Here is a 26213-nt window from a genome sequence, read left to right as displayed (position 1 = left end):
TGGTGAGACTCTTTAGGACCAGACCAAAGACCACCATGGTGAGACCCTTTAGGACCCGGACCAGACCAAAGACCACCATGGTGAGACTCTTTAGGACCAGACCAAAGACCACCATGGTGAGACCCTTTAGGACCCGGACCAGACCAAAGACCACCATGGTGAGACTCTTTAGGACCAGAGCAAAGACCACCATGGTGAGACTCTTTAGGACCAGAGCAAAGACCACCATGGTGAGACTCTTTAGGACCAGACCAAAGACCACCATGGTGAGACTCTTTAGGACCAGACCAAGGACCACCATGGTGAGACCCTTTAGGACCCGGACCAGACCAAAGACCACCATGGTGAGACCCTTTAGGACCCGGACCAGACCAAAGACCACCATGGTGAGACTCTTTAGGACCAGACCAAAGACCACCATGGTGACACTCTTTAGGACCATACCAAAGACCACCATGGTGACACTCTTTAGGACCAGACCAAGGACCACCATGGTGAGACCCTTTAGGACCCGGACCAGACCAAAGACCACCATGGTGAGACTCTTTAGGACCCGGTCAGACCACGTAGGACCAGGACCAGACCAAAGACCACCATGGTGAGACCCTTTAGGACCAGGACCAGACCAAGGACCACCATGGTGAGACTCTTTAGGACCAGACCAAAGACCACCATGGGGAGACCCTTTAGGACCAGACCAAAGACCACCATGGTGAGACCCTTTAGGACCAGGACCAGACCAAGGACCACCATGGTGAGACCCTTTAGGACCAGGACCAGACCAAGGACCACCATGGTGAGACCCTTTAGGACCAGGACCAGACCAAAGACCACCATGGTGAGACTCTTTAGGACCAGACCAAAGACCACCATGGTGAGACTCTTTAGGACCAGACCAAAGACCACCATGGTGAGACTCTTTAGGACCAGACCAAAGACCACCATGGTGAGACTCTTTAGGACCAGACCAAAGACCACCATGGTGAGACTCTTTAGGACCCGGTCAGACCACGTAGGACCAGGACCAGACCAAAGACCACCATGGTGAGACCCTTTAGGACCAGACCAAAGACCACCATGGTGAGACCCTTTAGGACCAGGACCAGACCAAAGACCACCATGGTGAGACCCTTTAGGACCCGGACCAGACCACGTTGGGGAACACTGTAAACCAGTAATATGGCTTTTAAAGCATTTTCTGAGACCAATGTGGACTAGCTGTGAAAGAAAACACTAAAATCTCACAAATCTTAAATTGTGTTCTAATTATAATTATCTGGCTTCTGAGACAATCTCGTCCAGATGTGACCAGTATAGGTATGGTGGTTCCTGATCTGGTCCTGGTCTGATGTGGTCTAATGTGACAAAAACAGAAACCGTTTAACTGAACAAACAGGCAGCAGCTAGCGAAGCTAACACACAGCTAAGCTAACACACAGCGTAGCTAGCAGCACGAGCCGTTAACCTCCGTGACAGTCTCGCGCAGTGAGCGCGCGCATCTTCAGCAGAAGCACTTAACACCATCAGCTGACTTCCTCCATCACACACTCCTCTCCCTCTGTGCTAGCTTAGCTTAGCTCTGCAGCTAACCGGCTAACAGCTGCAGTGCTGTCAACGCCTTGCTAACAGGCTGAACGGCTAACAGCCGCTTTTATCTCCACAATAGTGTAACAACGAGGCAGACATGCTGGAAGAATCAACCCCGCCTTAGTTTTACCTTCAGTCCGGGTTCTATCTAACCGGAGAACCTGATTAAACGGCCGAGTAGACGGTAGTTATCGGTGTTAGCTGGTTAGCCGTCAGGAAGCCGTTCCCCTCTTCCGCGATTCTTCTTCTGCTGCGATAAACACGGAAAACACCGCGAGACTTGGGGATCTCTGCCGCCCTCCGGCGGATGAGAGGGGAACAGCACACAGACTGACGACTGAGGCCGTTTCTCAATCCCCAAGTACACAAGTACGGACTTGTGAACTTTTGGAGTCTGGACTTGGAGTCCAGACTCTCAAAGACAGGAGAACGCAGGACGGTCTTTCTGCAATTGGAACAGCAGCTGACTTGATGACGTCACCACTCCAGCTGTTGTTGTCATGGTTACTCTGATTCTTCACTGCAAAGTATTTTTACAGTCAAACAAAATATGACTTTTGTACTGGTTTCACAGACATACACATATCATTGTGTGTATATATATATATATATATATATATATATATATATACACTCACAGATACACATCTCATTGTATATATATTGTGTTTGTAAATATGTATTTTATATAAATACTTATATACACATAAATGTAGATATAATGTTTATAAATGTGTTTTATATATACTTATATATTTGTATAGATACACATATCATTGTAAATATTATATGTTTATGAATATGTATTATATATATATATACTTATATATATATATACTTATATAGATATACATATAATTGCAAACAATTCGGTCAAAAGTAATAAGTAAAAGTTAAATTAAATCTTAAGTTATAAACCTTAACCTTTCCCTCAGTCAAACTGATTTAATGTGACTGAATAAATAATAATGATTGCTTGTTAAATCCTCGAAACAGAATTATATCTCATGTTTAATCGATACGGAGACGTCGGAGCCAGCGGATCATTTCAAAAAGTCCAGCCGGGATCAGGCTGCTGTCGGCGGGCAGCAGCGCGCTGACGGCCCGGTGCTGCGGGGCTCACGGTCCGCGAGCAGGACCTCGACCCGTCGGCGTATCTTTTTAAGTCGGCCGATTCTTGAGAAAGCGACCACAGAGTTGATGCTTAAACTACTAACTTCTCGTCTGAAAACATCCTAAAACTACATGTTGTGACTCAACAACGGTTTTATTCAGAGAACGTCAACTTTCAGTTATGAGTTTTCTCATCCGCCATTGTTCCCCGTTTGCTGGTCCGAAATGCATTCTGGGATATTGGCTCTCTCAAGTACGCTCAAGTCTGCTCTGATGCATCCTGGGTAAAATGGGCGGATCAAGTCACATCCGGGCATTTTCACCGTTCTTGGCGAGAAGCGGACTTTTGAATTGGAACAGTAACGCTGAGAGTCTCAGTTAATTATATATATATATATATATATATATATATACAGTGGCGGTTCTACATGTAATTACGCCCCGGGCGAGACCCCCCTCCGAGCGCCCCCCCCACCCCGGCCGGGTAAAAAACAAAAAAAGTCGGAAATATATTTTATTTTGAAAAAAGACCGGATACATCCGTCTGTGCGTAGCCTCAAGCGTAACCTCTTGACACATGTCAGGAGGTTCCTTACGTTACCCCAAAAGTGAAACTTAGAAGTCCGTTACAACTCTGTGTTCTGGATTGAAATCGAGGCAGAGTTCCTGAGATCTGAGACCCTGCCTCCATTCCAACACCCTGTCTTTGTGAAACGGGTTTTACTGAAGTGACAGAGTGACATAAAGGTTTAAGGTACGGAGTAGAGTCAGTAGACATAAACACACGTCGGGGCTCGGTCTTTTCCTCCCGTCTCCCCGAGACGGACCGGCTCGTAGCAGAGGAACAAGCTCAGGCTCCACTAATGCAGCGTAGCGGTGAGTTGTATTTTTATGCACTTTATAATTGTCTTTATGCTGGTCCTATTACGTCATATTTATTACGTCATATTTTTCGTCTACACCGTGAAGGCCGGTCCGTGAAAATATTGTCTGACACAAAACCGGTCCGTGGCTCAAAAAAGGTTGGGTGCCACTGTAGTAGAGTACGGCCCCATAGCCCACCGTGGACTTCTGTACTTTTTAATTCAGTGTTTTACGTCTCATCTTGAATTCTTCCATATTTGTTGTAATAACAGTAAATAATCAGATGTGAACATTGAGAGTGCATCAAACACTTTAACTCTTTGAGCGCTGCAGCAGGCGGTAAAGCCCTCTGAGGGAATCTGTGAACTATTGTTGAGTGTCCGAGGAAAAATATGAAAGTAAAAAGGTCTAACTATTATAACCGTATAATCATTTTCTTTTTCTATATAACTATTTGAATATATATATACTGTTTGGTTTTTATTTTCATTATAGTTTGTGATTAGACCACATAAAATTCATAGGACGCTATAAGTTGCTATGTTATATTCTCTTTTTGAATGAGATGTGTTAAATGTTCTCTCCTTTGTTAAAGAGCATGCATCGGCAGTATTACCAAATAAGGTAGTGAAACTGTAACGGCCCGATAACCCAAGGACCCAAAAGCACAACTCAGGAAGGCAGAGGTACGGAATATGATTCGTTTACTTAACAGATAACTACAGGTTACACACAGGAAAGGCTGGAGAGCTAGGTTCAAAACACAAGACGATCTGGCAGAGGACACATGCAAGTGAGGGGACCTAAATAGTGAGCTAATGAGGGAACGGGCTGCAGGTGAGATGGGCGTGAGGCCAGGTGACGGTGATGAGTGGTAATCAGGTGTGAGTGGCAGGATCTGGAATGACAGGACAGTTAGTATACAGACAGGCAGGATGAAAATAACATAAAGAAAGTGTGGCGCTGAACCGTGACAGAATCCCCCCTCTAAGGGACGGCTCCTGACGTCCCAAAGCCATCGCCACGAAGAAGATCTGAGGGAGGACTAATACTCCTCCGACATCTCCGCCCTCTCCTCATCGGCGGGTGGATTGTCCTGGTCGGAGGACGGCTCCTCCTCGATGTCTGACTCTGCCGACGGAAGAGAGGGAGCAGAGTTCGGCTGGGTAGCCCCCGTGGGCACAGGCCCCTTGGAGGGCTGGTCAGGGTGGCTGCAGTGAAACTCTCTTATGAGAGGGGCATCCAGAATGTGTCGGGCCGGGACCCAGCATCTCTCCTCTGGGCCGTAGCCCTCCCAGTCTACCAGGTATTGTAACCCTCTCCCACGACGGCGGGAACGAAGTAAGCGACGCACCGTGTAGGTAAGACCTCCATCGATGAACCGCGGTGGCGGTGGAGGCTGTACTGCAGGGACCAGTGGACACTCCCGAACCGGCTTGACTCTGGAGATGTGGAATGACGGATGGACCCGCATGGCCCGGGGCAGCTTGAGCCTCACCGCTGCAGGATTGATGACCTTCAGGACCTCGAATGGTCCGATGAACCTGGGTGCCAACTTCTTTGCCTCCACTCGCAAGGGTAGGTCCCTGGTCGACAGCCACACCTTCTGACCAACCTGGTAGGTGGGAGCCTTGGAGCGGCGCCGGTTGGCCGCTGCGGAGTACCGGTTGGCTGAGCTGAGGAGCGCAACTCTGGCCTTGGCCCAGGTACGGTGGCAGCGGCGGATGAAAGCCTGGACCGAGGGGCAGGAAACCTCCTTCTCCAAGGCCGAGAACAATGGAGGTTGAAACCCGTAGGCACACTGGAACGGGACCAAGGAACATTCCAGTGGCAGAGCTGGTCAAGGTGTTGTGAGCATACTCCACCCACAGGAGCTGCTGGGACCAGGATGCTGGAGTTTCGGAGACCAAGCACCGTAGAGCTGTCTCCATCTCCTGGTTCTTGCGCTCCGTCTGGCCATTAGACTGTGGGTGGAATCCCGATGACAGGCTGGCTGTGGCCCCGATTAGCGTGCAGAACTCCCTCCAGAAGACTGACGTGAACTGAGGACCCCGGTCGGAGACTACATCCGTGGGAAGCCCGTGAAGCCGGAAGACATGCAGCAGAACCAGCTCAGCAGTCTCCTTGGCCGAGGGGAGCTTGGGCAGGGGGACAAAGTGGGCCATCTTGCTGAACCGATCTACCACCGTTAGGATGGTGGTATGCTTGTTGGACAGCGGGAGACCGGTCACAAAGTCCAGGGAGATGTGAGACCAGGGCCGATGCGGCACAGACAGAGGTTGCAGGAAACCAGCGGGAGCCTGGTGGGAAGGTTTGTGCCGGTTGCAGACAGGGCAGGCGTTGACGAATTCCCGGGTGTCCTTCTCCAGAGTAGCCCACCAGAACCTCTGCTGCAAAGCATCCTTAGTACGCTGGCTCCCAGGATGGCACGTGAGCTTGGAGCTATGCGCCCACTGGAGGACCTCGGACCTCAGGGTCTGGGGAACGAACAGGCGGTCAGGGGGACAGGAGCTCGGCCCGGGCTGGGCCTCCAGGGCAGCCTTGACTCGCTCCTCTACCTCCCAGGTGATAGAGGCAACCAGAACAGGGGCAGACAGGATCTTGTCAGTGCAAGGGGTGGAATCCCCCTTGTCCACAAACTGACGTGACAGGGCGTCCGGCTTGACGTTACGGGTTTCGGGCCGGTAACAGAGGGAAAAGTTAAACCGGGTAAAAAACAGAGACCATCTGGCTTGCCGAGAGTTCAGTCTCCTAGCGGACTGAATGTACTCGAGGTTCTTGTGATCAGTCCAACACAGAAATGGCAGACTGGTCCCCTCAAGCCAGTGACGCCACTCCTCAAGGGCCAGCTTAACGGCAAGCAGCTCTCGGTTCCCCACGTCATAGTTGCTCTCTGCCGGTGAGAGCCGCCTGGAAAAGAAGGCGCATGGGTGGAGCTTCTGGTCGCTGGCAGACCGCTGGGACAGGATGGCCCCCACCCCTACATCGGAGGCGTCCACCTCCACCACGAACTGTCTCTCTGGGTCGGGGACTTGCAGGATGGGGGGCCGACGTAAACCGGGCCTTCAGGTTCTGGAAGGCCTCCTCAGCCGAAGGTGACCACCGAAACTGCACTTTAGATGAGGTAAGTGCCGTGAGTGGGGCAGCCACGGTGCTATAGCTGCGGATAAACCGCCGATAGAAATTGGCGAATCCCAGGAATCGTTGCAGCTGCTTACGCGAGTCAGGGATGGGCCAGGACGTCACCACTGACACCTTGGCAGGGTCCATCTGCACGATCCCCTGTCCCACGATGTAGCCCAGAAAGGAGACAGAAGAGACGTGAAACTCGCACTTCTCTGCCTTCACAAACAGGGAATTCCTCAGGAGGCGTTGGAGGACCGATTGAACATGGTGGATGTGCTCCTCTCGGGACCTCGAGAAAATGAGAATGTCATCAAGGTAGACAAATACCTGCTTGTTTAGCATGTCTCTCAGCACATCGTTCACCAGTGCCTGGAAGACGGCTGGGGCATTAGTCAGACCGAAGGGCATCACCAGGTACTCATAATGTCCAGTGGGGGTGTTGAAAGCTGTCTTCCACTCATCCCCCTCTCGGATCCGGACCAAATGATAGGCGTTACGTAGGTCTAACTTGGTGAAGATGGTAGCCCCTCGCAGCAACTCAAAGGCAGAAGAGATGAGTGGGAGTGGGTAGCGGTTCTTGATGGTAATGTCATTGAGGCCCCTGTAGTCAATGCATGGCCTCAGTGACTTGTCCTTCTTCCCTACGAAGAAGAACCCCGCACCTGCCGGTGAAGAAGAGGGACGGATGATCCCAGCAGCTAGGGAGGAACTGATGTACGCCTCCATGGCCTCTCTCTCAGGTGCCGATAAGGAGTAGAGTACGGCCCCTGGGGGGGGTGGTGCCTGGTTGCAGGTTAATGCAGCAGTCGTAGGGACGATGTGGGGGCAGGGATGCGGCCTGGACCTTACTGAATACCTCCCGAAAGTCATGGTACTCCGTAGGCACTCCTGACAGATCCGACGCTGAGCTGGGGCAAGCTGACTGCGGAACTGCAGCAGCTTGTTTCAGGCAGATCAGATGGCATGATGCACTCCACTCCCTGATGGCCCCTGTGGCCCAGTCGATGTGGGGGTTATGGCGACGGAGCCAGGGGTGTCCCAGGATTAGTGGATGCTGGGGTGACCGCAGGATAAGAAACCGAATGGTCTCCAGGTGGTTACCCGACAGGAGCATACGAACTGGTGCGGTCTGGTGAGTCACTGTCCCCAGTAGGTGGCCGTCCAGAGCGTTAGCAGGAACAGGGCATGGCAGCGGTACCCGCTCCATACCCAGCTGACGGACTAGGTCCTCGTCAATGAAGCTGTCATCAGCACCAGAGTCAATGAACGTAGCTAGGGTCTGTGATCCGTTCACGAGTAGCAGCTGAGCGTGGATAAGGGGTCTTTGGTTGGGAGAGAGTCTTGTGGTTCGGCTCACCAGTACCTCCCCTGTTACGGGCGAGCCATGTCTTTTACTGGGCATACATTTAATGGGATACAAAAGTGGCCAGCCTGGCCACAGTAGAGGCAAAGACCTCCCCGGCGACGGCGCTCCCGCTCCTCGCGGGTGAGACTGGTGCGCCCTACCTCCATGGGTTCAACCTCCACTGGTTGAGAGGCCAAGGTGAAGCTGGTGGCTGCCGGAGGAGCTCGACGCTGGTTGAAAGCGCGGCGATCTTTCTCCCCCTTGCGTCGCTCCTGTCGCCTTGCCTGGATGCGTCTGTCCACTCGGGAAGACAATTCTATTAAGCCATCCAAACTGGCAGGCAAATCAAAGGAGATCAGTTCATCTTTAACATACTCCGCTAGCCCAGTCAAGAACACCTCGCACTGTGCTGCCTCGTTCCAGTCGCTAAGGCGTGCTCTTGTTCGAAACTCCAAGGCATAATCTACCACAGTCCGGTCTCCCTGACGCAGCTCCGCTAGTCCCCCGCTTGGATCTGGGCCCTTGGAAACTGCCCCGAAAACCTTGCGAAGCTCTGCAGAAAACAGGAACGAAGAGCAGGCCGGCGTGCGTCTCTCCCATTCAGCGGTACCCCACAGTCGCGCTCTGTCAGTCAGGTGGTTGATGGTGAAGGCTACCTTAGCCTCCTCCGAGGCGAAGGTGTGGGGCTGCAGAGAGAACAGGATGGAGCAGTTCGTGATGTATGGGTTGCAGCCCTCAGGTTCTCCAGCGTAGCGCTCCGGGGTACCCACACGAGGCTCGTGTGTTGGCACAGGCGCTGGTGAGACCGGAGGTGTAGAGGCCGGACGTGGAGAGGCAGGAGACGGCGCAGCGGCTACCAGCTGGTTCAGGGCCGTCGTCAGTTGTAGCATCTGGGCGGTCATCGTCGTCATAGCCTGCTCCTGGACTGCTGCAGACTGCCGTGTCTCCGCAGCGAAGCGGACCATCTGCGCCTCGTGCTGCTGGAGGGCATTCTCGATCCTCTCGAACCGGCTTGCTGCAGAAGGTTGTGCTGGGTCCATAATTGGCCAGATCGTAATGTACGGCCCGATAACCCAAGGACCCAAAAGCACAACTCAGGAAGGCAGAGGTACGGAATATGATTCGTTTACTTAACAGATAGCTACAGGTTACACACAGGAAAGGCTGGAGAGCTAGGTTCAAAACACAAGACGATCTGGCAGAGGACACATGCAAGTGAGGGGACCTAAATAGTGAGTTAATGAGGGAACGGGCTGCAGGTGAGATGGGCGTGAGGCCAGGTGACGGTGATGAGTGGTAATCAGGTGTGAGTGGCAGGATCTGGAATGACAGGACAGTTAGTATACAGACAGGCAGGATGAAAATAACATAAAGAAAGTGTGGCGCTGAACCGTGACAGAAACCTCCCCTGTCCAACTCTGGTGACAGGATGACTTACGTATTCTGGTGTATAAAAGAGGGGTAGGAATGCATGTTTTTTTGGGGGTGCCTGGCAATTCTGTGCAGGAGTAGACAAGAGAGAAGAGGTGTTCACTCACCAGCTCTAAACTTAACTGTTTCTCTTAGTTACGTAATATGCATCTTTACTAGAAAAGGAGAAAAATCAGATTGGACCTGTCCCAGCCTAAGGGGTTGGGACAGGTCTCCAGCTTTAGAGTCTGGAAGAAACTTTTGCTATCAGGAGGGGGGTGCCTGGCAATTCTGTGCAGGAGTACAGAAGAGAGAAGAGGTGTTTATTCACCAGCTCTAAACTTAACCCTTTCTCTTAGTTAATTAATATGCCTCTTTACTAGAAAAGGAGAAAAATCAGATTGGACCTGTCCCAGCCTAAGGGGTTGGGACAGGTCTCCAGCTTTAGAGTCTGGAAGAAACTTCTGCTATCAGGAGGGGGATGCCTGGCAATTCTGTGCAGGAGTAGACAAGAGAGAAGAGGTGTTCATTCACCAGCTCTAAAAACTTAACCCTTTCTCTTAGTTACTTGTGACTTTTAAACTGTTTGATTGAATTTAATTGATTTTATCTAAGATAAACTTTGAATTAAAACTCAGCCTTACCATTCGTAAGGGACTGAAACCAAACCAGAGGTTCTGGTTCTTTAAAACAATTTAAACCCTCTTTCCCTGTCCATCCACCGTGAGATACAGAAGTGACGACTGAATCTATCAAAGAGACTTAAGGTAAGTGTCTTTGGGTGAAGACTTTTGCAGTGTTTGTCATAATGATGAGATGGTGTCAAAATAGGTAGAGAGAAGGTATAGACGATATACGTACTCGCTTGACAAGGGTTGAGAGGAGTTACAGCCTACCGCAGGGGACCTAGAGCGCAAGCTGTAAAACACCCTCGACAAAACCTATAACTTAGTTTGAAAATAACACAAAAACCTAACGATTTAGCACGGGGCGAGATAAAAGACCGAAGGCGTTATGCCAATATCGGATGAGGATTATTATTTCCTCCGGGATTACTAGGATAATTAGCCGACGGAGTGCCACCGGGTTAGGTGTGAGGTCTTGCCTTTCCTACTCTCCCCCCTACCCTCCTCTTTCCCCGGCAAGACCACCGTTCACGCTACACTATGGTTTGAGCTACATCATTTAAATGGACTGAGCATGATGCAAACTGCTGATCCATTGATATCATATAGATTCATATGAACATGTATCTGTGGATATTGATGCAGATTTCAACATGTTCTAATCCGTATTACTAGTCAGGTGAGATCAATAACAAGACTAAAGTCATCAGGGTTGTAATGAAAGACGACCTGATGACTGAGTTTCTGTTGTTATGGAGGTTGATCCACTTTACCTAAAGATTTGATCACTAGATAAGTTTCTCCATAAAATAATACATCACATCCACCGTGTGTATAAGAGCTTAAAGTCATGTCTGTGAGGACACTGCTCCAGGATCAGATCAACATCAGAGTGTCTCCAGGCCTCATGTCAGCTGGACTTTGTGTTTGACCCGAGTCCTTCAGGTTGATGGTATGTTGGTGACAACAGGAGACATTCAGGTGTTTCTTCTACTTCTTCATGGTCATGTGATCTTCTGGTTATTTGACTGGTTCACACTCTTTGACTGTAAACTTTTAGAACCTGCTGCTCAGAAAATGGTACAACATGTATGTTAGAAATCATTCTAAAAGGATGTGATTGATGAACATGTTTCACCAAATCATCCTAGATGAATTTAGCCTGTGTCTGATGGTGTAGTAACTGTGACAATGATATAACACCTGTACAATGAATGTAATAGACTGTAGATAAGTCACAGCATGTTAGTCATCTCATGATTCTCCTGTTATACCTCAGCAAACATGCACAGGCCTGTAGTTAATCCTCACATGTGCATTATGCAATCAAGCACTCATACATAGTCTCCTTTAAGAGGCTGATTGACAGTAAATATGTACGGCATGATTCATATTCTTTCATTACAGGATTTTAAAATGTAAGAATTGTAAATTCATAAAACGATGTATTGTGTATCTTGACAGAGAGGGCAGATGGAGAAACCTGTTGAGGTCTTCCTCAGAACTTTGGAGGATTTAGAAGCCAAGGAGTTTAAAAGATTCAAGTGGTCCCTGCAGCTGGTGGACCTAGAAGGCTTCACAACAATCCCAAAGTGTCGACTGGAGGATGCAGACCGGATGGACACAGTGGATCAGATGGTCAAGAACTACAGCATATACACGATTAAAGTGATCCGGATAGTTTTAAAGAAAATAAATCAGAATGGTCTAGTGGAGAAGTTACCAAAAAACATTTCAGAACCTGAAGGTAAGTCATGGTATGAAGATCAAAGTGTCATATTACAAAGACTTCAACAAACATCAGCAAAGCACGAAATGTCTCAACTTGAGAGAAATGACTCTCATTCACTAACAACTTCTCATTGATTTTAATCTTTGTTTTATTCTTGCAGAGATTCTTAGTGAGTGCCAGCGTGAACTCAAATCTAACCTGAAGAAGAAGTTCCAGTGTGTGTCTGAGGGGATCCCTGAAGAAGGAAACCAAGCCCTCCTGAACCAGATCTACACAGAGATCTACATCACAGGGACTGCAGAGGTCAATGATGAACATGAGGTCACACAGATTGAAACAGCATCCAGGAAACCACACAGACCAGAAACCACCATCAGACAAGAAGACCTCTTTAAAGCCTCACCTGGAGGAGAGGAACCAATCAGAACAGTGATGACAAAGGGAGTGGCTGGCATCGGGAAAACAGTCTTAACACAGAAGTTCACTCTGGACTGGGCTGAAGACAAAGCCAACCAGGACATCCAGTTCATGTTTCCATTACCTTTCAGAGAGCTGAATGGGCTGAAAGAGGAGAAGTTCAGCTTGGTGGAACTTGTTCATCACTTCTTCACTGAAACCAAAGAAGCAGGAATCTGCAGTTTTAAAGAGTTCCCGGTTCTGTTCATCTTTGACGGTCTGGATGAGTGTCGACTTCCTCTCTTCCACAAGAATAAGATCCTGACTGATGTCACAGAGTCCACCTCAGTGGATGTACTGCTGACAAACCTCATCAGGGGGAAACTGCTTCCCTCTGCTCGCCTCTGGATAACCACACGACCTGCAGCAGCCAATCAGATCCCTCCTGACTGTGTTGGCTTGGTGACAGAGGTCAGAGGGTTCACTGACCCACAGAAGGAGGAGTACTTCAGGAAGAGGTTCAGAGATGAGGAGCAGGCCAGCAGGATCATCCCCCACATCAAGACCTCACGAAGCCTCCACATCATGTGCCACATCCCAGTCTTCTGCTGGATCACTGCTACAGTTCTGGAGGACGTGTTGAAGACCACAGAGGGAGGACAGCTGCCCAAGACCCTGACTGAGATGTACATCCACTTCCTGGTGGTTCAGGCCAAAGTGAGGAAGGTCAAGTATGATAGAGGAGCTGAGACAGATCCACACTGGAGTCCAGAGAACATGAAGATGATCGAGTCTCTGGGAAAACTGGCTTTTGATCAGCTGCAGAAAGGGAACCTGATCTTCTATGAATCCGACCTGACAGGTTGTGGCATCGATCCCAAAGCAGCCTCAGTGTACTCAGGAGTGTTCACACAGATCTTTAGAAAGGTGAAACAACTGTACAAGGAGAAGGTTTTCTTCTTCGTCCATCTGAGTGTTCAGGAGTTTCTGGCTGCTCTTCATGTCCATCTGACCTTCATCAAGTCTGGTGTCAACCTGATGGCAGAAGCAACATGGTGGTCTAAAGTCTTTAGAGACAAACCTAAACCAAGACATCTCTACCAGAGTGCTGTGGACAAGGCCTTACAGAGTCCTAATGGACACCTGGACTTGTTCCTCCGCTTCCTCCTGGGTCTTTCACTGGAGACCAATCAGACTCTCCTACGAGGTCTGCTGACACAGACAGGAAGTAGCTCACAGACCAATCAGGAAACAGTCCAGTACATCAAGAAGAAGATCAGTGAGGATGTGTCTCCAGAGAAAAGCATCAATCTGTTCCACTGTCTGAATGAACTGAATGATGGTTCTCTAGTGGAGGAGATCCAACAGTCCCTGAGTTCAGGACGTCTCTCCACAGATAAACTGTCTCCTGCTCAGTGGTCAGCTCTGGTCTTCATCTTACTGTCATCAGGAGAAGATCTGGAGGTGTTTGACCTGGATAAATACTCTGGTTCAGAGGAGGCTCTTCTGAGGCTGCTGCCAGTGGTCAAAGCCTCCAACAAAGCTCTGTAGGTGGACACATTATGGATATATTAACATTACTAAATGTGTTTGATATTTCACTTTAATTAAACATTTTGTTAAATCAAATTTCTGTTCCTACCCTAGAATGAGACACTGTAAACTCTCAAAGAGAAGCTGTGAAGCTCTGGCCTCAGTCCTCAGCTCCCAGTCCTCTAGTCTGAAACAGCTGGACCTGAGTAACAACTACAGCCTGCAGGACTCAGGAGTGAAGCTTCTCTCTGCTGGACTGGAGAGTCCACACTGTACACTGGAGACTCTCAGGTCAGGATCAGGTCATTTACTTCAAAAGATGACAAAGTGGTCTAAGTGTCTGATCTACTGAGTTCATGCTGGTGTTCCCAACATGTTGCTGTGGGAGAACAATGTCTACTGGTGTCTCTTGATATGCTTTTGGACATAATGCTGAGAACTGAATACTGAACTGGTCACTATCCTGCTGGGGATCAAAGTGTTGGAGGTCTTGTCCAACCAACATGAACATCCTTTGGCCCTCCTGCTTTCAGGGAACCAGGACGCTTTAAGTCCTCTTTTAGTTTGTTAGAGCTTCCACTGCACGAAGAACTCATTTCACTGGAATCAGGATTTAAATGTGTTTACAGGGACATGATTTTAACTAAATGTATATATAATATAATAATTGATGTTTATATATTAAGTATAATATATATATATATATTATACTTAATGAATATTATATATTTATTTTACTTGATTAATATTATATATATATATATATTATACTTGATGAGTACTATATATATATATATATATATATATATATTATACTTAATGAATACTATATATATTTATTTTACTTGATGAATATTATATATATACATTTTACTTGATGCATATTATATATATATATATTTTGCTTGATGAATATAATATATATATATATATATATATATATATATATATATAATAATTGATGTTTACAAAAGAAGATGAAACCAAAATGAAAGCCACTCAAGTTCATGATGAAAATAATGATTCATTGTGTATCTTATAATAAACTCTGTGTGTTGTTTTGTGTGTTTGCAGTCTGTCATGGTGTGACATCACAGAGGAAGGCTGTTCTTCTCTGGGATCAGCTCTGAAGTCAAACCCCTCCAGTCTGAGAGAACTGGATCTGAGTTACAACAAGCTGAAGGATTCAGGAGTGAAGCTGCTGAGTGGTTTTCTGGAGAGTCCTGACTGTAGACTGGAGACTCTGAGGTGGGTTCACTGTCTGCTGCTAGTGTAGCACCTTCATGTTTAATCAATAACTGTATTGATCATCAAGTGGTACATGTTCTGAGTGTCAGGGGCCCAGAGTGAATATTATATATATTATACTTGATGGATATTATGTATATATATTATACTTGATGGATACTATATATATATATATATATATATATATATATATATATATATATATATATATATATATATATATATATTATACTTAATGAATATTATATATATTTATTTTACTTGATGAATATTATATATATTTATTTTACTTGATGCATATTATATATATATATTTTGCTTGATGAATATAATATATATATATATATATATAATAATAATAATAATTGATGTTTACAAAAGAAGATGAAACCAAAATGAAAGCCATTAAAGTTCATGATGAAAATAATGATTCATTGTGTATCTTATAATAAACTCTGTGTGTTGTTTTGTGTGTTTGCAGTCTGTCATGGTGTGACATCACAGAGGAAGGCTGTTCTTCTCTGGGATCAGCTCTGAAGTCAAACCCCTCCAGTCTGAGAGAACTGGATCTGAGTCACAACAAGCTGAAGGATTCAGGAGTGAAGCTGCTGAGTGGTTTTCTGGAGAGTCCTGACTGTAGACTGGAGACTCTGAGGTGGGTTCACTGTCTGCTGCTAGTGTAGCACCTTCATGTTTAATCAATAACTGTATTGATCATCAACAAATAAATGTGTCCGGCTCCTCAGTCTCCAACACAGGAATGCATGAAGTTTAGATGTAGTTTTATCTGGATACTTGATTCTTTACAGACTCTATGGTCTGCAACACAACTGATCTGGAAGGTCAGACCTTCACACCTTTAGTGACTCTTATTTCCATCACTTGATGTTTCTAACCTCTGTAGTTTTTATGATGAAACTCATTTAATGATTTATGTGTTTCTCTGCCACGGAAAACATTCTCTACTTTTCATCTGAATATAAGAAGTCTTCCTAGCAATTATGACTCATTTCTCTCTCTCTCTCTCTCTCTCTCTCTCTCTCTCTCTCTCTCTCTCTCTCTCTCTCTCTCTCTCTCTCTCTCTCTCTATGAGAGGTTGTGGTGGTGGAGAGCGTCGTGCGCGGCGCTAAATGTTTGGTGATTTTTCTCAAACTTGTTATTCTCTTTTCATTCATTGTTCACTGTGTGATTGAGTTGTTGCAATTTTAGGGTTGTCTGTGATGGATGTGCTGCACTTAGTTTGTCTGTTGCTGTTGGTTATCTCTGTCACTGCTCTTTTCAATTTTCCAATGCACAAGGTGAGGGTCAGTTCTTTAAATATGAATGGTGGGAGTGACCAGGAGAGGAAAGTGGTCATTGCAGTTATCATGAAGCAGAATAGACTCCTTCTGGTCCGGGCTTCACTGGCTGAGAGCTGCGGTGCTGCACCTGCCGGTCCAGGAGGGCAGGACCTGGTCTCATCGCTTCACGCACCAAAGCCTTCAGACTGCAGATGGCTCAAAGACTGCTGTACGGTTTGGGCCTGCCGTGGACTGATGCTGCCTGTGTGCTGCTGAGGAGGACTGTCTGTCCTGCTGTGGGACAGCGTGAGGATGAGGAGGACATCCTGCTGTCGCTGAGGACGGCCCAGTTGAGGGACCCTAATGTTCTGGAGAGGAAAGCAGCGTACCGGGTTGGGAAGCCCTCTAACTTGCGTTCTCTGGCAGAGGTGAGGGTGTCGAGGTGGACTGAGGGTTTTGGCAGGGGATCCTCTCCAGGGGGCTGTTGGTCCCTGTACAGACCCCCTTGTAGACAGACCCCCTGTAGACAGACCCCTTGTAGACAGACCCCTTGTAGACAGACCCCTTGTAGACAGACCCCCTGTAGACAGACCCCTTGTAGACAGACCCCCTGTAGACAGATCCCCGGTAGACAGACCCCTTGTAGACAGACCCCTTGTAGACAGACCCCCTGTAGACAGACCCCTTGTAGACAGACCCCTTGTAGACAGACCCCTTGTAGACAGACCCCCTGTAGACAGACCCCTTGTAGACAGACCCCCTGTAGACAGACCCCCGGTAGACAGACCCCTTGTAGACAGACCCCTTGTAGACAGACCCCCTGTAGACAGACCCCTTGTAGACAGACCCCTTGTAGACAGACCCCTTGTAGACAGACCCCCTGTAGACAGACCCCCGGTAGACAGACCCCCGGTCGACAGACCCCCGGTAGACAGAAGGACAGGTGACCCAGTGGAGGGTTGCACATGGGGGCCGTGCTGATCGCTCGGCTCAGGGTCAAAGCTGTTTTTTGAGACGGACAACAAACTCAGATTTCTTTGTGGACATTTGGGCTCTGAAGGACATTCTGTGTGCAGTCAGAGACAATGCTCTGGTTCTGAACTTGCGATTGGTGCTTCTTGTTTTCTTTTTTTTTTACTATTTATTTTTGTTGTAAGTTTGTGATAAACTGTAAATTAAATTGATTGAGTAATAAAGATACTAGACTCTCTCTCTCTCTGAGAGGAAGCATGGCGGTGGAGAGCTGAGAGCTGAGTGTGTGAGTTGGAAGTGATTTATATAGTATTTAGTAGCTAAGGTGGTTAATATAGTGTGTAGTGTCACGGTGGGGTTGTAGGTGTTGTGTGTTTTGTGTGTACGTGGGGTTTATTGGGTTCGTGGTTGCTTGTTTGCGGCTGCTCGGCTCACGCCGGGCGGCGCGGCACGCAGCATGGACTGACGCGCAGACACGGGGTGAAGATGGAGGGCTTCCCCTGCTCCGTAGAGGGGTGAGGCTGGCCGTGGGCCGGGTGGTGGGGCACGGCAGCGTGGTCTCCGCTGCCCGCATGAGCGGAGGGGTGGTGCTGTTCCTGGACAGCGTGGCGAAAGCCAGCATGGTGGCAGCGGGGTGCAGGTGGCGGCGGGGTGCAGGTGAACGGTGAGTCCGTGGCCGTCATGCCGCTCTCCGCGCCGGCGGTCCGGGTCACGGTGTCCAACGTGCCGCCGTTTATCAGGGACGAGGCGCTGGTGAGGGAACTGGTGAAGTATGGCAAGATTATGTCCCAGGTGAGGAAGGTTTCCTCTGGGTTCAAGTCGCCATTATTAAAACACGTGGTGTCACACAGGAGGCAGGTGCTCATGGTTTTAAATGACCACAGCAGAGACCTCGACCACGTGGTCAGGATCAGGGTCGATGACTTTGACTACATTATGTTTGCGACCTCAGGGTCGAAGTGTTTTGTGTGCAGGAGCTCAGGGCACCTGGCCAGAGCGCGTCCTGAGAGGAGAGCAGGTGAGGGCGCTGCAGGAGCTCCTGAGGGGGAGCCGAGGGCTGCAGAGCAGGAGCCGGAGGGCAGAGACCCCCAGAACGACCAGGCTGCACAGGAGGGGACAGGTGGGGTCCAGAAGGTGGGTCAGGAGGGGGTGGTGGAGAGTCAGGAGGGGGAGGGAGACGTCCAGCAGGAGGACGGGGTCCAGCAGGAGGACGGGGTCCAGCAGGAGGAGGTGGGTGTTGGGCAGGACAAGCAGGCGACTGCTGGAGGACAGGTGAAGGCCAGCAGTAGGCAGGTGGTGAGTGCAGAGGAAGGAAACGAGGCCGACATGGAGGAAGAGGAGGAAGGGTTTAAAGCCCGTCAGCTCAAGAGGAAGAGTGGGGGGCGCTGGGAGCTCGCAGGCCAAGAAGGGACCAAGGGACCCCAGGGATATCGGGAGAAACAGAGAGGAGGGCGAGTCCAGTGAGTTCTCTGACAGTTGTCTCACCTCTGGCTCCGAGGATGAGGATGAGGGTGAGGATGAGGATGAGGATGAGGATGAGGATGAGGGCGTAAAGGAATACGGTCTGGGACGGATTAGAACGTTTCTCAAAGACACGAAGGGAATGAGGAAGATAAAGCTAGAGGACTACTTCTCTGATAAGGACGGGTTGAGAGTATCTGCTAAAAATATCCTCCGCAAACAAGGGAGTGAAGGCTTCACTACGCTGGAGCGCTTCAGAGTGAAGAAGCTCATAGTGAGGATCCTCGACGAGCTGCTAGAGGAGAGTGAGGTCATGAGGAGGATCTGTGGGACCAGGAAGTGAGCGGGGCCAGGAGGAGAGCTGGAGTCCAGCCGGCGGAGGACCTGGAGGACCGAGAGACGGAGAGGAGGAGGAGGAAGAGGAAGAGGAAGAGGAGGAGGAGGGGGAAAAGGAAGAGGAAGAGGAGGAGGAGGGGGAAAAGGAAGAGGAAGAGGAGGAGGAGGGGGAAAAGGAAGAGGAGGAGGAGGAGGAGGGGGAAAAGGAAGAGGAGGAGGAGGAGGAGGGGGAAAAGGAAGAGGAGGAGGAGGAGGAGGACGCTGCAGAGACCGGCAGAGGAGAGGAGGGCCGGCCTACACGGTACCGAGCCGCCTGCCTGCTGTGGGACGTCCCAGGGGTCCTGGAGCAGAGCAGAGCGTCAGCGCTGGACGACACGCTGTGCAGCGCGGGACGGACATGAGGAGGCCGTGCTTCACGGTTTCATATGAAGCCTTATTGTTTACTTCCTGGTTTAGTTTTTTGTCGTCATAGGAACGACTTTTGGAGGAAAAGGGAAAAAAAGTCATAAATCAGTGTGTAAATAAGTGTCAAATAAAGGTTTTGTAAAAGTCAAGTCTTTCTCTTTCTCTCTCACTCTCTCTGTCACCTCTCTCTCTCTCTCTCTCTCTCTTCATTGCTGGGAGGAGTTCTGTTCTTCTTTGGCGGATGGATTCAGGGATTCCTCGTTGATGAAGATGCCTCAGCCCTTCAGATGTTTAGCTTTAAACAGAGAGTTAATCCTGCAGCCACAAGGGGGCGGGGCCTATGAGCAGATGGAATCTGCTTTCCAACCCGACGGGTCCCATCCAACTCTATTGTCAGATGATCACTTGTAGTTTTTCACTGAAGAGTTTTCTCCCCTTTTCTTTCCCAGACTCTGTAATGCCATCACCACAGTGTCATGGCGTCTGGACTCCAGATAGTCTGACTTGTCTGAGAGAGGTCAAACTTTTGCAGATTGCGTCCGAATATTATATTTATATTTTACTTGAGTGACTCAATGTTCATAAGGAAAAAAATAAGTAATTTAATCACACCAAAAGAACCAAGTAATTTAAGAACATAATCATTTTGATACTTTTTTCCAGGACGCTTTAAGTCCTCTTTTAGTTTGTTAGAGCTTCCACTGCACTGGAAGAACTCATTTCACTGGAATCAGGATTTAAATGTGTTTACAGGGACATGATTTTAACTGAATGTCTGTTTACAAAAGAAGATGAAACCAAAATGAAAGCCACTCAAGTTCATGATGAAAATAATGATTCATTGTGTATCTTATAGTAAACTCTGTGTGTTGTTTTGTGTGTCTGCAGTCTGTCAGACTGTGACATCACAGAGGAAGGCTGTTCTTCTCTGGGATCAGCTCTGAAGTCAAACCCCTCCAGTCTGAGAAAACTGGATCTGAGTCACAACTACCTGAAGGATTCAGGAGTGAAGCTGCTGAGTGGTTTTCTGGAGAGTCCTGACTGTAGACTGAAGACTCTGAGGTGGGTTCACTGTCTGCTGCTAGTGTAGCACCTTCATGTTTAATCAATAACTGTATTGATCATCAAGTGGTACATGTTCTGAGTGTCAGGGGCCCAGAGTGAATATTATATATATTATACTTGATGGATATTATGTATATATATTATACTTGATGGATACTATATATATATATATATATATATATATATATATATATATATATATATATATATATATATATATATATATATATTATACTTAATGAATATTATATATTTATTTTACTTGATGAATATTATATATATATTATACTTGATGAATACTATATATATATATATATATTATACTTAATGAATATTATATATTTATTTTACTTAATGAATATTATATATATACATTATACTTGATGCATATTATATATATATATTTTGCTTGATGAATATAATATATATATATATATATATATATATATATATATATAATAATAATAATAATTGATGTTTACAAAAAAAGATGAAACCAGAATGAAAGCCATTAAAGTTTATGATGAAAATAATGATTCATTGTGTATCTTATAATAAACTCTGTGTGTTGTTTTGTGTGTCTGCAGTCTGTCATGGTGTGACATCACAGAGGAAGGCTGTTCTTCTCTGGGATCAGCTCTGAAGTCAAACCCCTCCAGTCTGAGAGAACTGGATCTGAGTCACAACAAGCTGAAGGATTCAGGAGTGAAGCTGCTGAGTGGTTTTCTGGAGAGTTCTGACTGTAGACTGGAGACTCTGAGGTGGGTTCACTGTCTGCTGCTAGTGTAGCACCTTCATGTTTAATCAATAACTGTATTGATCATCAAGTGGTACATGTTCTGAGTGTCAGGGGCCCAGAGTGAATATTATATATATTATACTTGATGGATATTATGTATATATATTATACTTGATGGATACTATATATATATATATATATATATATATATATATATATATATATATATATATATATATATATATATATATATATATATATTATACTTAATGAATATTATATATATTTATTTTACTTGATGAATATTATATATATTTATTTTACTTGATGAATATTATATATATACATTATACTTGATGCATATTATATATGTATATATATATTTTGCTTGATGAATATAATATATATATATATATATATATAATAATAATAATAATTGATGTTTACAAAAGAAGATGAAACCAAAATGAAAGCCATTAAAGTTCATGATGAAAATAATGATTCATTGTGTATCTTATAATAAACTCTGTGTGTTGTTTTGTGTGTTTGCAGTCTGTCATGGTGTAAGATCACAGAGGAAGGCTGTTCTTCTCTGGGATCAGCTCTGAAGTCAAACCCCTCCAGTCTGAGAAAACTGGATCTGAGTTACAACAAGCTGCAGGATTCAGGAGTGAAGCTGCTGAGTGGTTTTCTGGAGAGTCCTGACTGTAGACTGGAGACTCTGAGGTGGGTTCACTGTCTGCTGCTAGTGTAGCACCTTCATGTTTAATCAATAACTGTATTGATCATCAAGTGGTACATGTTCTGAGTGTCAGGGGCCCAAAGTGAATATTATATATATTATACTTGATGGATATTATGTATATATATATATATTATACTTGATGGATACTATATATATATATTATACTTAATGAATATTATATATTTATTTTACTTGATGAATATTATATATATATATATATATTATACTTGATGAATACTATATATATATATATATATATTATACTTAATGAATATTATATATTTATTTTACTTGATGAATATTATATATATATTATACTTGATGAATACTATATATATATATATATATATATTATACTTAATGAATATTATATATTTATTTTACTTAATGAATATTATATATATACATTATACTTGATGCATATTATATATATATATATTGCTTGATGAATATAATATATATATATATATATATATAATAATAATAATAATTGATGTTTACAAAAAAAGATGAAACCAAAATGAAAGCCATTAAAGTTCATGATGAAAATAATGATTCATTGTGTATCTTATAATAAACTCTGTGTGTTGTTTTGTGTGTTTACAGTCTGTCACGGTGTGACATCACAGAGGAAGGCTGTTCTTCTCTGATATCAGCTCTGAAGTCAAACCCCTCCAGTCTGAGAAAACTGGATCTGAGTTACAACAAGCTGCAGGATTCAGGAGTGAAGCTGCTGAGTGGTTTTCTGGAGAGTCCTGACTGTAGACTGGAGACTCTGAGGTGGGTTCACTGTCTGCTGCTAGTGTAGCACCTTCATGTTTAATCAATAACTGTATTGATTATCTACGTATTGATCATCAAGTGGTACATGCTCTGAGTGTCAGGGGCCCAGAGTGAATATTATATATATTATACTTGATGAATATTATATATATATATTATACTTGATGGATACTATATATATATATATATATATATATATATATATATATATATATATATATATATATATATATATATATTATACTTAATGAATATTATATATATTTATTTTACTTGATGAATATTATATATATACATTATACTTGATGCATATTATATATATATATATATATATTTTGCTTGATGAATATAATATATATATATATATATATATATATATATATATATATAATAATTGATGTTTACAAAAGAAGATGAAACCAAAATGAAAGCCACTCGAGTTTATGATGAAAATAATGATTCATTGTGTATCTTATAATAAACTCTGTGTGTTGTTTTGTGTGTCTGCAGTCTGTCAGACTGTAAGATCACAGAGGAAGGCTGTTCTTCTCTGGGATCAGCTCTGAAGTCAAACCCCTCCAGTCTGAGAAAACTGGATCTGAGTCACAACAAGCTGAAGGATTCAGGAGTGAAGCTGCTGAGTGGTTTTCTGGAGAGTTCTGACTGTAGACTGGAGACTCTGAGGTGGGTTCACTGTCTGCTGCTAGTGTAGCACCTTCATGTTTAATCAATAACTGTATTGATCATCAAGTGGTACATGTTCTGAGTGTCAGGGGCCCAGAGTGAATATTATATATATTATACTTGATGGATATTATGTATATATATTATACTTGATGGATACTATATATATATATATATATATATATATATTATACTTAATGAATATTATATATTTATTTTACTTGATGAATATTATATATATATTATACTTGATGAATACTATATATATATATATATATATATATATTATACTTAATGAATATTATATATTTATTTTACTTAATGAATATTATATATATACATTATACTTGATGCATATTATATATATATATTTTGCTTGATGAATATAATATATATATATATATATATATATATATATATATATATATAATAATTGATGTTTACAAAAGAAGATGAAACCAAAATGAAAGCCACTCGAGTTTATGATGAAAATAATGATTCATTGTGTATCTTATAATAAACTCTGTGTGTTGTTTTGTGTGTTTGCAGTCTGTCACGGTGTGACATCACAGAGGAAGGCTGTTCTTCTCTGGGATCAGCTCTGAAGTCAAACCCCTCCAGTCTGAGAAAACTGGATCTGAGTTACAACAAGCTGCAGGATTCAGGAGTGAAGCTGCTGAGTGGTTTTCTGGAGAGTTCTGACTGTAGACTGAAGACTCTGAGGTGGGTTCACTGTCTGCTGCTAGTGTAGCACCTTCATGTTTAATCAATAACTGTATTGATCATCAAGTGGTACATGCTCTGAGTGTCAGGGGCCCAGAGTGAATATTATATATATTATACTTGATGAATATTATATATATATATTATACTTGATGGATACTATATATATATATATATATATTATACTTAATGAATATTATATATTTATTTTACTTGATGAATATTATATATATATTATACTTGATGAATACTATATATATATATATATATATATATATATTATACTTAATGAATATTATATATTTATTTTACTTAATGAATATTATATATATACATTATACTTGATGCATATTATATATATATATTTTGCTTGATGAATATAATATATATATATATATATATATATATATATATATATAATAATTGATGTTTACAAAAGAAGATGAAACCAAAATGAAAGCCACTCGAGTTTATGATGAAAATAATGATTCATTGTGTATCTTATACTAAACTCTGTGTGTTGTTTTGTGTGTTTGCAGTCTGTCATGCTGTGACATCACAGAGGAAGGCTGTTCTTCTCTGGGATCAGCTCTGAAGTCAAACCCCTCCAGTCTGAGAGATCTGGATCTGAGTAACAACAAGCTGAAGGATTCAGGAGTGAAGCTGCTGAGTGGTTTTCTGGAGAGTCCTGACTGTAGACTGGAGACTCTGAGGTCAGTAGAGGGTTGAGTCAGTCCATGCTGGATTCAGCAGGATTGTACGAGAGAGAGAGAGAGAGAGAGAGAGAGAGAGAGAGAGAGAGAGAGAGAGAGAAACACACTGTAAGAAGACGGACGAAGTATCTGAGCTGCCCTTTTTGTAGTCCGTCTCCTGAACATTGTAGTTTCACCGCTGGCTGCAGACTGACGTCACTAACATCTCCTGAGTCTGATCCTCTAAACACCGCGTTGTCTTCTCCTAACTCCTCATGAAGTCTCCTTCCCATCTTTCCTTGACCCCGTGACGTTTTCCACAGAGGTTAAGGAAAAGTGCTTCGGGTTAGACGTTAGGAGGTCATTATTTGACTATTCGACCGCAGACACTGATCCATCTCTTCTCTTGTCTTCTTCTTCTCTCATCAGATGGAAGAGGTGAGATGAGTCCTGGTGATCCAGAGAGCATCAGGAGACTGGAGACTGGTCCTCCACCTCCAGCTGGACTTGGTTTGTCTCCCACCCAGCAGAAGACGTTAACAGACTAAAGGCTGACCCTCTCTCAGACAGACTTTGGGCCTCATGTAACAACAGATCCTCTCTTATTTAGGCCAGAGGACCTTTAAACTCTCCTGCTGCTTCTTGTTGGGTTCTTCTTTGTTGTCAGCTTGAACTCCTGAGAGCTGGAAATGATGTTCATGTGCTTCTCAAGAAATATGACTCCAATCGGCCACATGGTGGCGCTGTAATTAACGTCCCACAATGCAAGTTGTTTCTGCTAGATTCATGTGTTGCATGTATGCTAATGATGAATGGCAATATTTGAGGGTTATTCTTTCAGTTGTAACCCCGGCGCTGTGAAACAGACTGGGCTTGTTTTAGTTCTAGTTCAGATATCGTCTCCATGCATTGAAGCTTTATTCTCCTCAATGAGTTTCTATTGATTCATCACCTGTTAAGGAGCTCAAAGCCATTTAGAAGTCATGATTTTACTTCTTTGATTTGTATTATTACTGACTGTTTATTCAATGATGATTATGTTTTAGTGATTTCAGTCATGTATCAATGTGATGTCATATCTGCTTTGATCAGCACGAATGGAAAGATGATTAAGAGATGATCTTAGTTTAACATCCTGTGGTCTGATCTTTGTCAGCGGAGGAAACAGGTTGTGAGTGCAGATGCTGTAACCATGGTAACTGTTTAGGAGACTTCCTGCCTGATGATCCACCAGGAAGACCAGACTGGACCCTGAGAAATAAGTCTCTCTCTTCTTTGCTTTTCACATTGTCCACTTGTATTCTTCTTTTTATTTTAAAACAAATAAAAGTGCTTTGTGTTTTGTACA

General features: G+C 44.6%; 2 protein-coding genes across 2 annotated transcripts in view; one reads left to right on the top strand and one right to left on the bottom strand.

Moving 5' to 3' along the window:
• The window catches only part of LOC306739986 (ras-related protein Rab-14-like), an 8876-nt gene extending 7059 nt beyond the window's left edge, over window positions 1-1817 (bottom strand). Inside the window, exon 1 of the mRNA XM_079222087.1 lies at window positions 1718-1817. The gene's annotated coding sequence lies outside the window, so the exon portion shown is untranslated. The remainder of the gene's footprint in view (window positions 1-1717) is intronic.
• Window positions 1042-26213, top strand: LOC306740121 (NACHT, LRR and PYD domains-containing protein 3-like; the record flags this gene model as incomplete). Its single annotated transcript, XM_079222230.1, has 13 exons — window positions 1042-1122; window positions 11536-11818; window positions 11964-13746; window positions 13847-14023; window positions 14807-14980; window positions 15462-15635; window positions 21087-21260; window positions 21791-21964; window positions 22590-22763; window positions 23277-23450; window positions 24000-24177; window positions 24735-24886; window positions 25295-26213. The coding sequence occupies 13 exons, from the start codon at window positions 1042-1044 to the stop codon at window positions 25305-25307; spliced, it is 3711 nt and encodes a 1236-aa protein (XP_079078356.1). The 3' UTR covers window positions 25308-26213.

This window comes from Taurulus bubalis (genome assembly GCF_910589615.1).
Source record: "Taurulus bubalis genome assembly, chromosome: 8".
NCBI classification, from domain to species: domain Eukaryota; kingdom Metazoa; phylum Chordata; class Actinopteri; order Perciformes; family Cottidae; genus Taurulus; species Taurulus bubalis.
The sequence above is the reverse complement of the archived record's forward strand: the minus strand, read 5'-3'. Positions and strand labels throughout refer to the sequence as shown.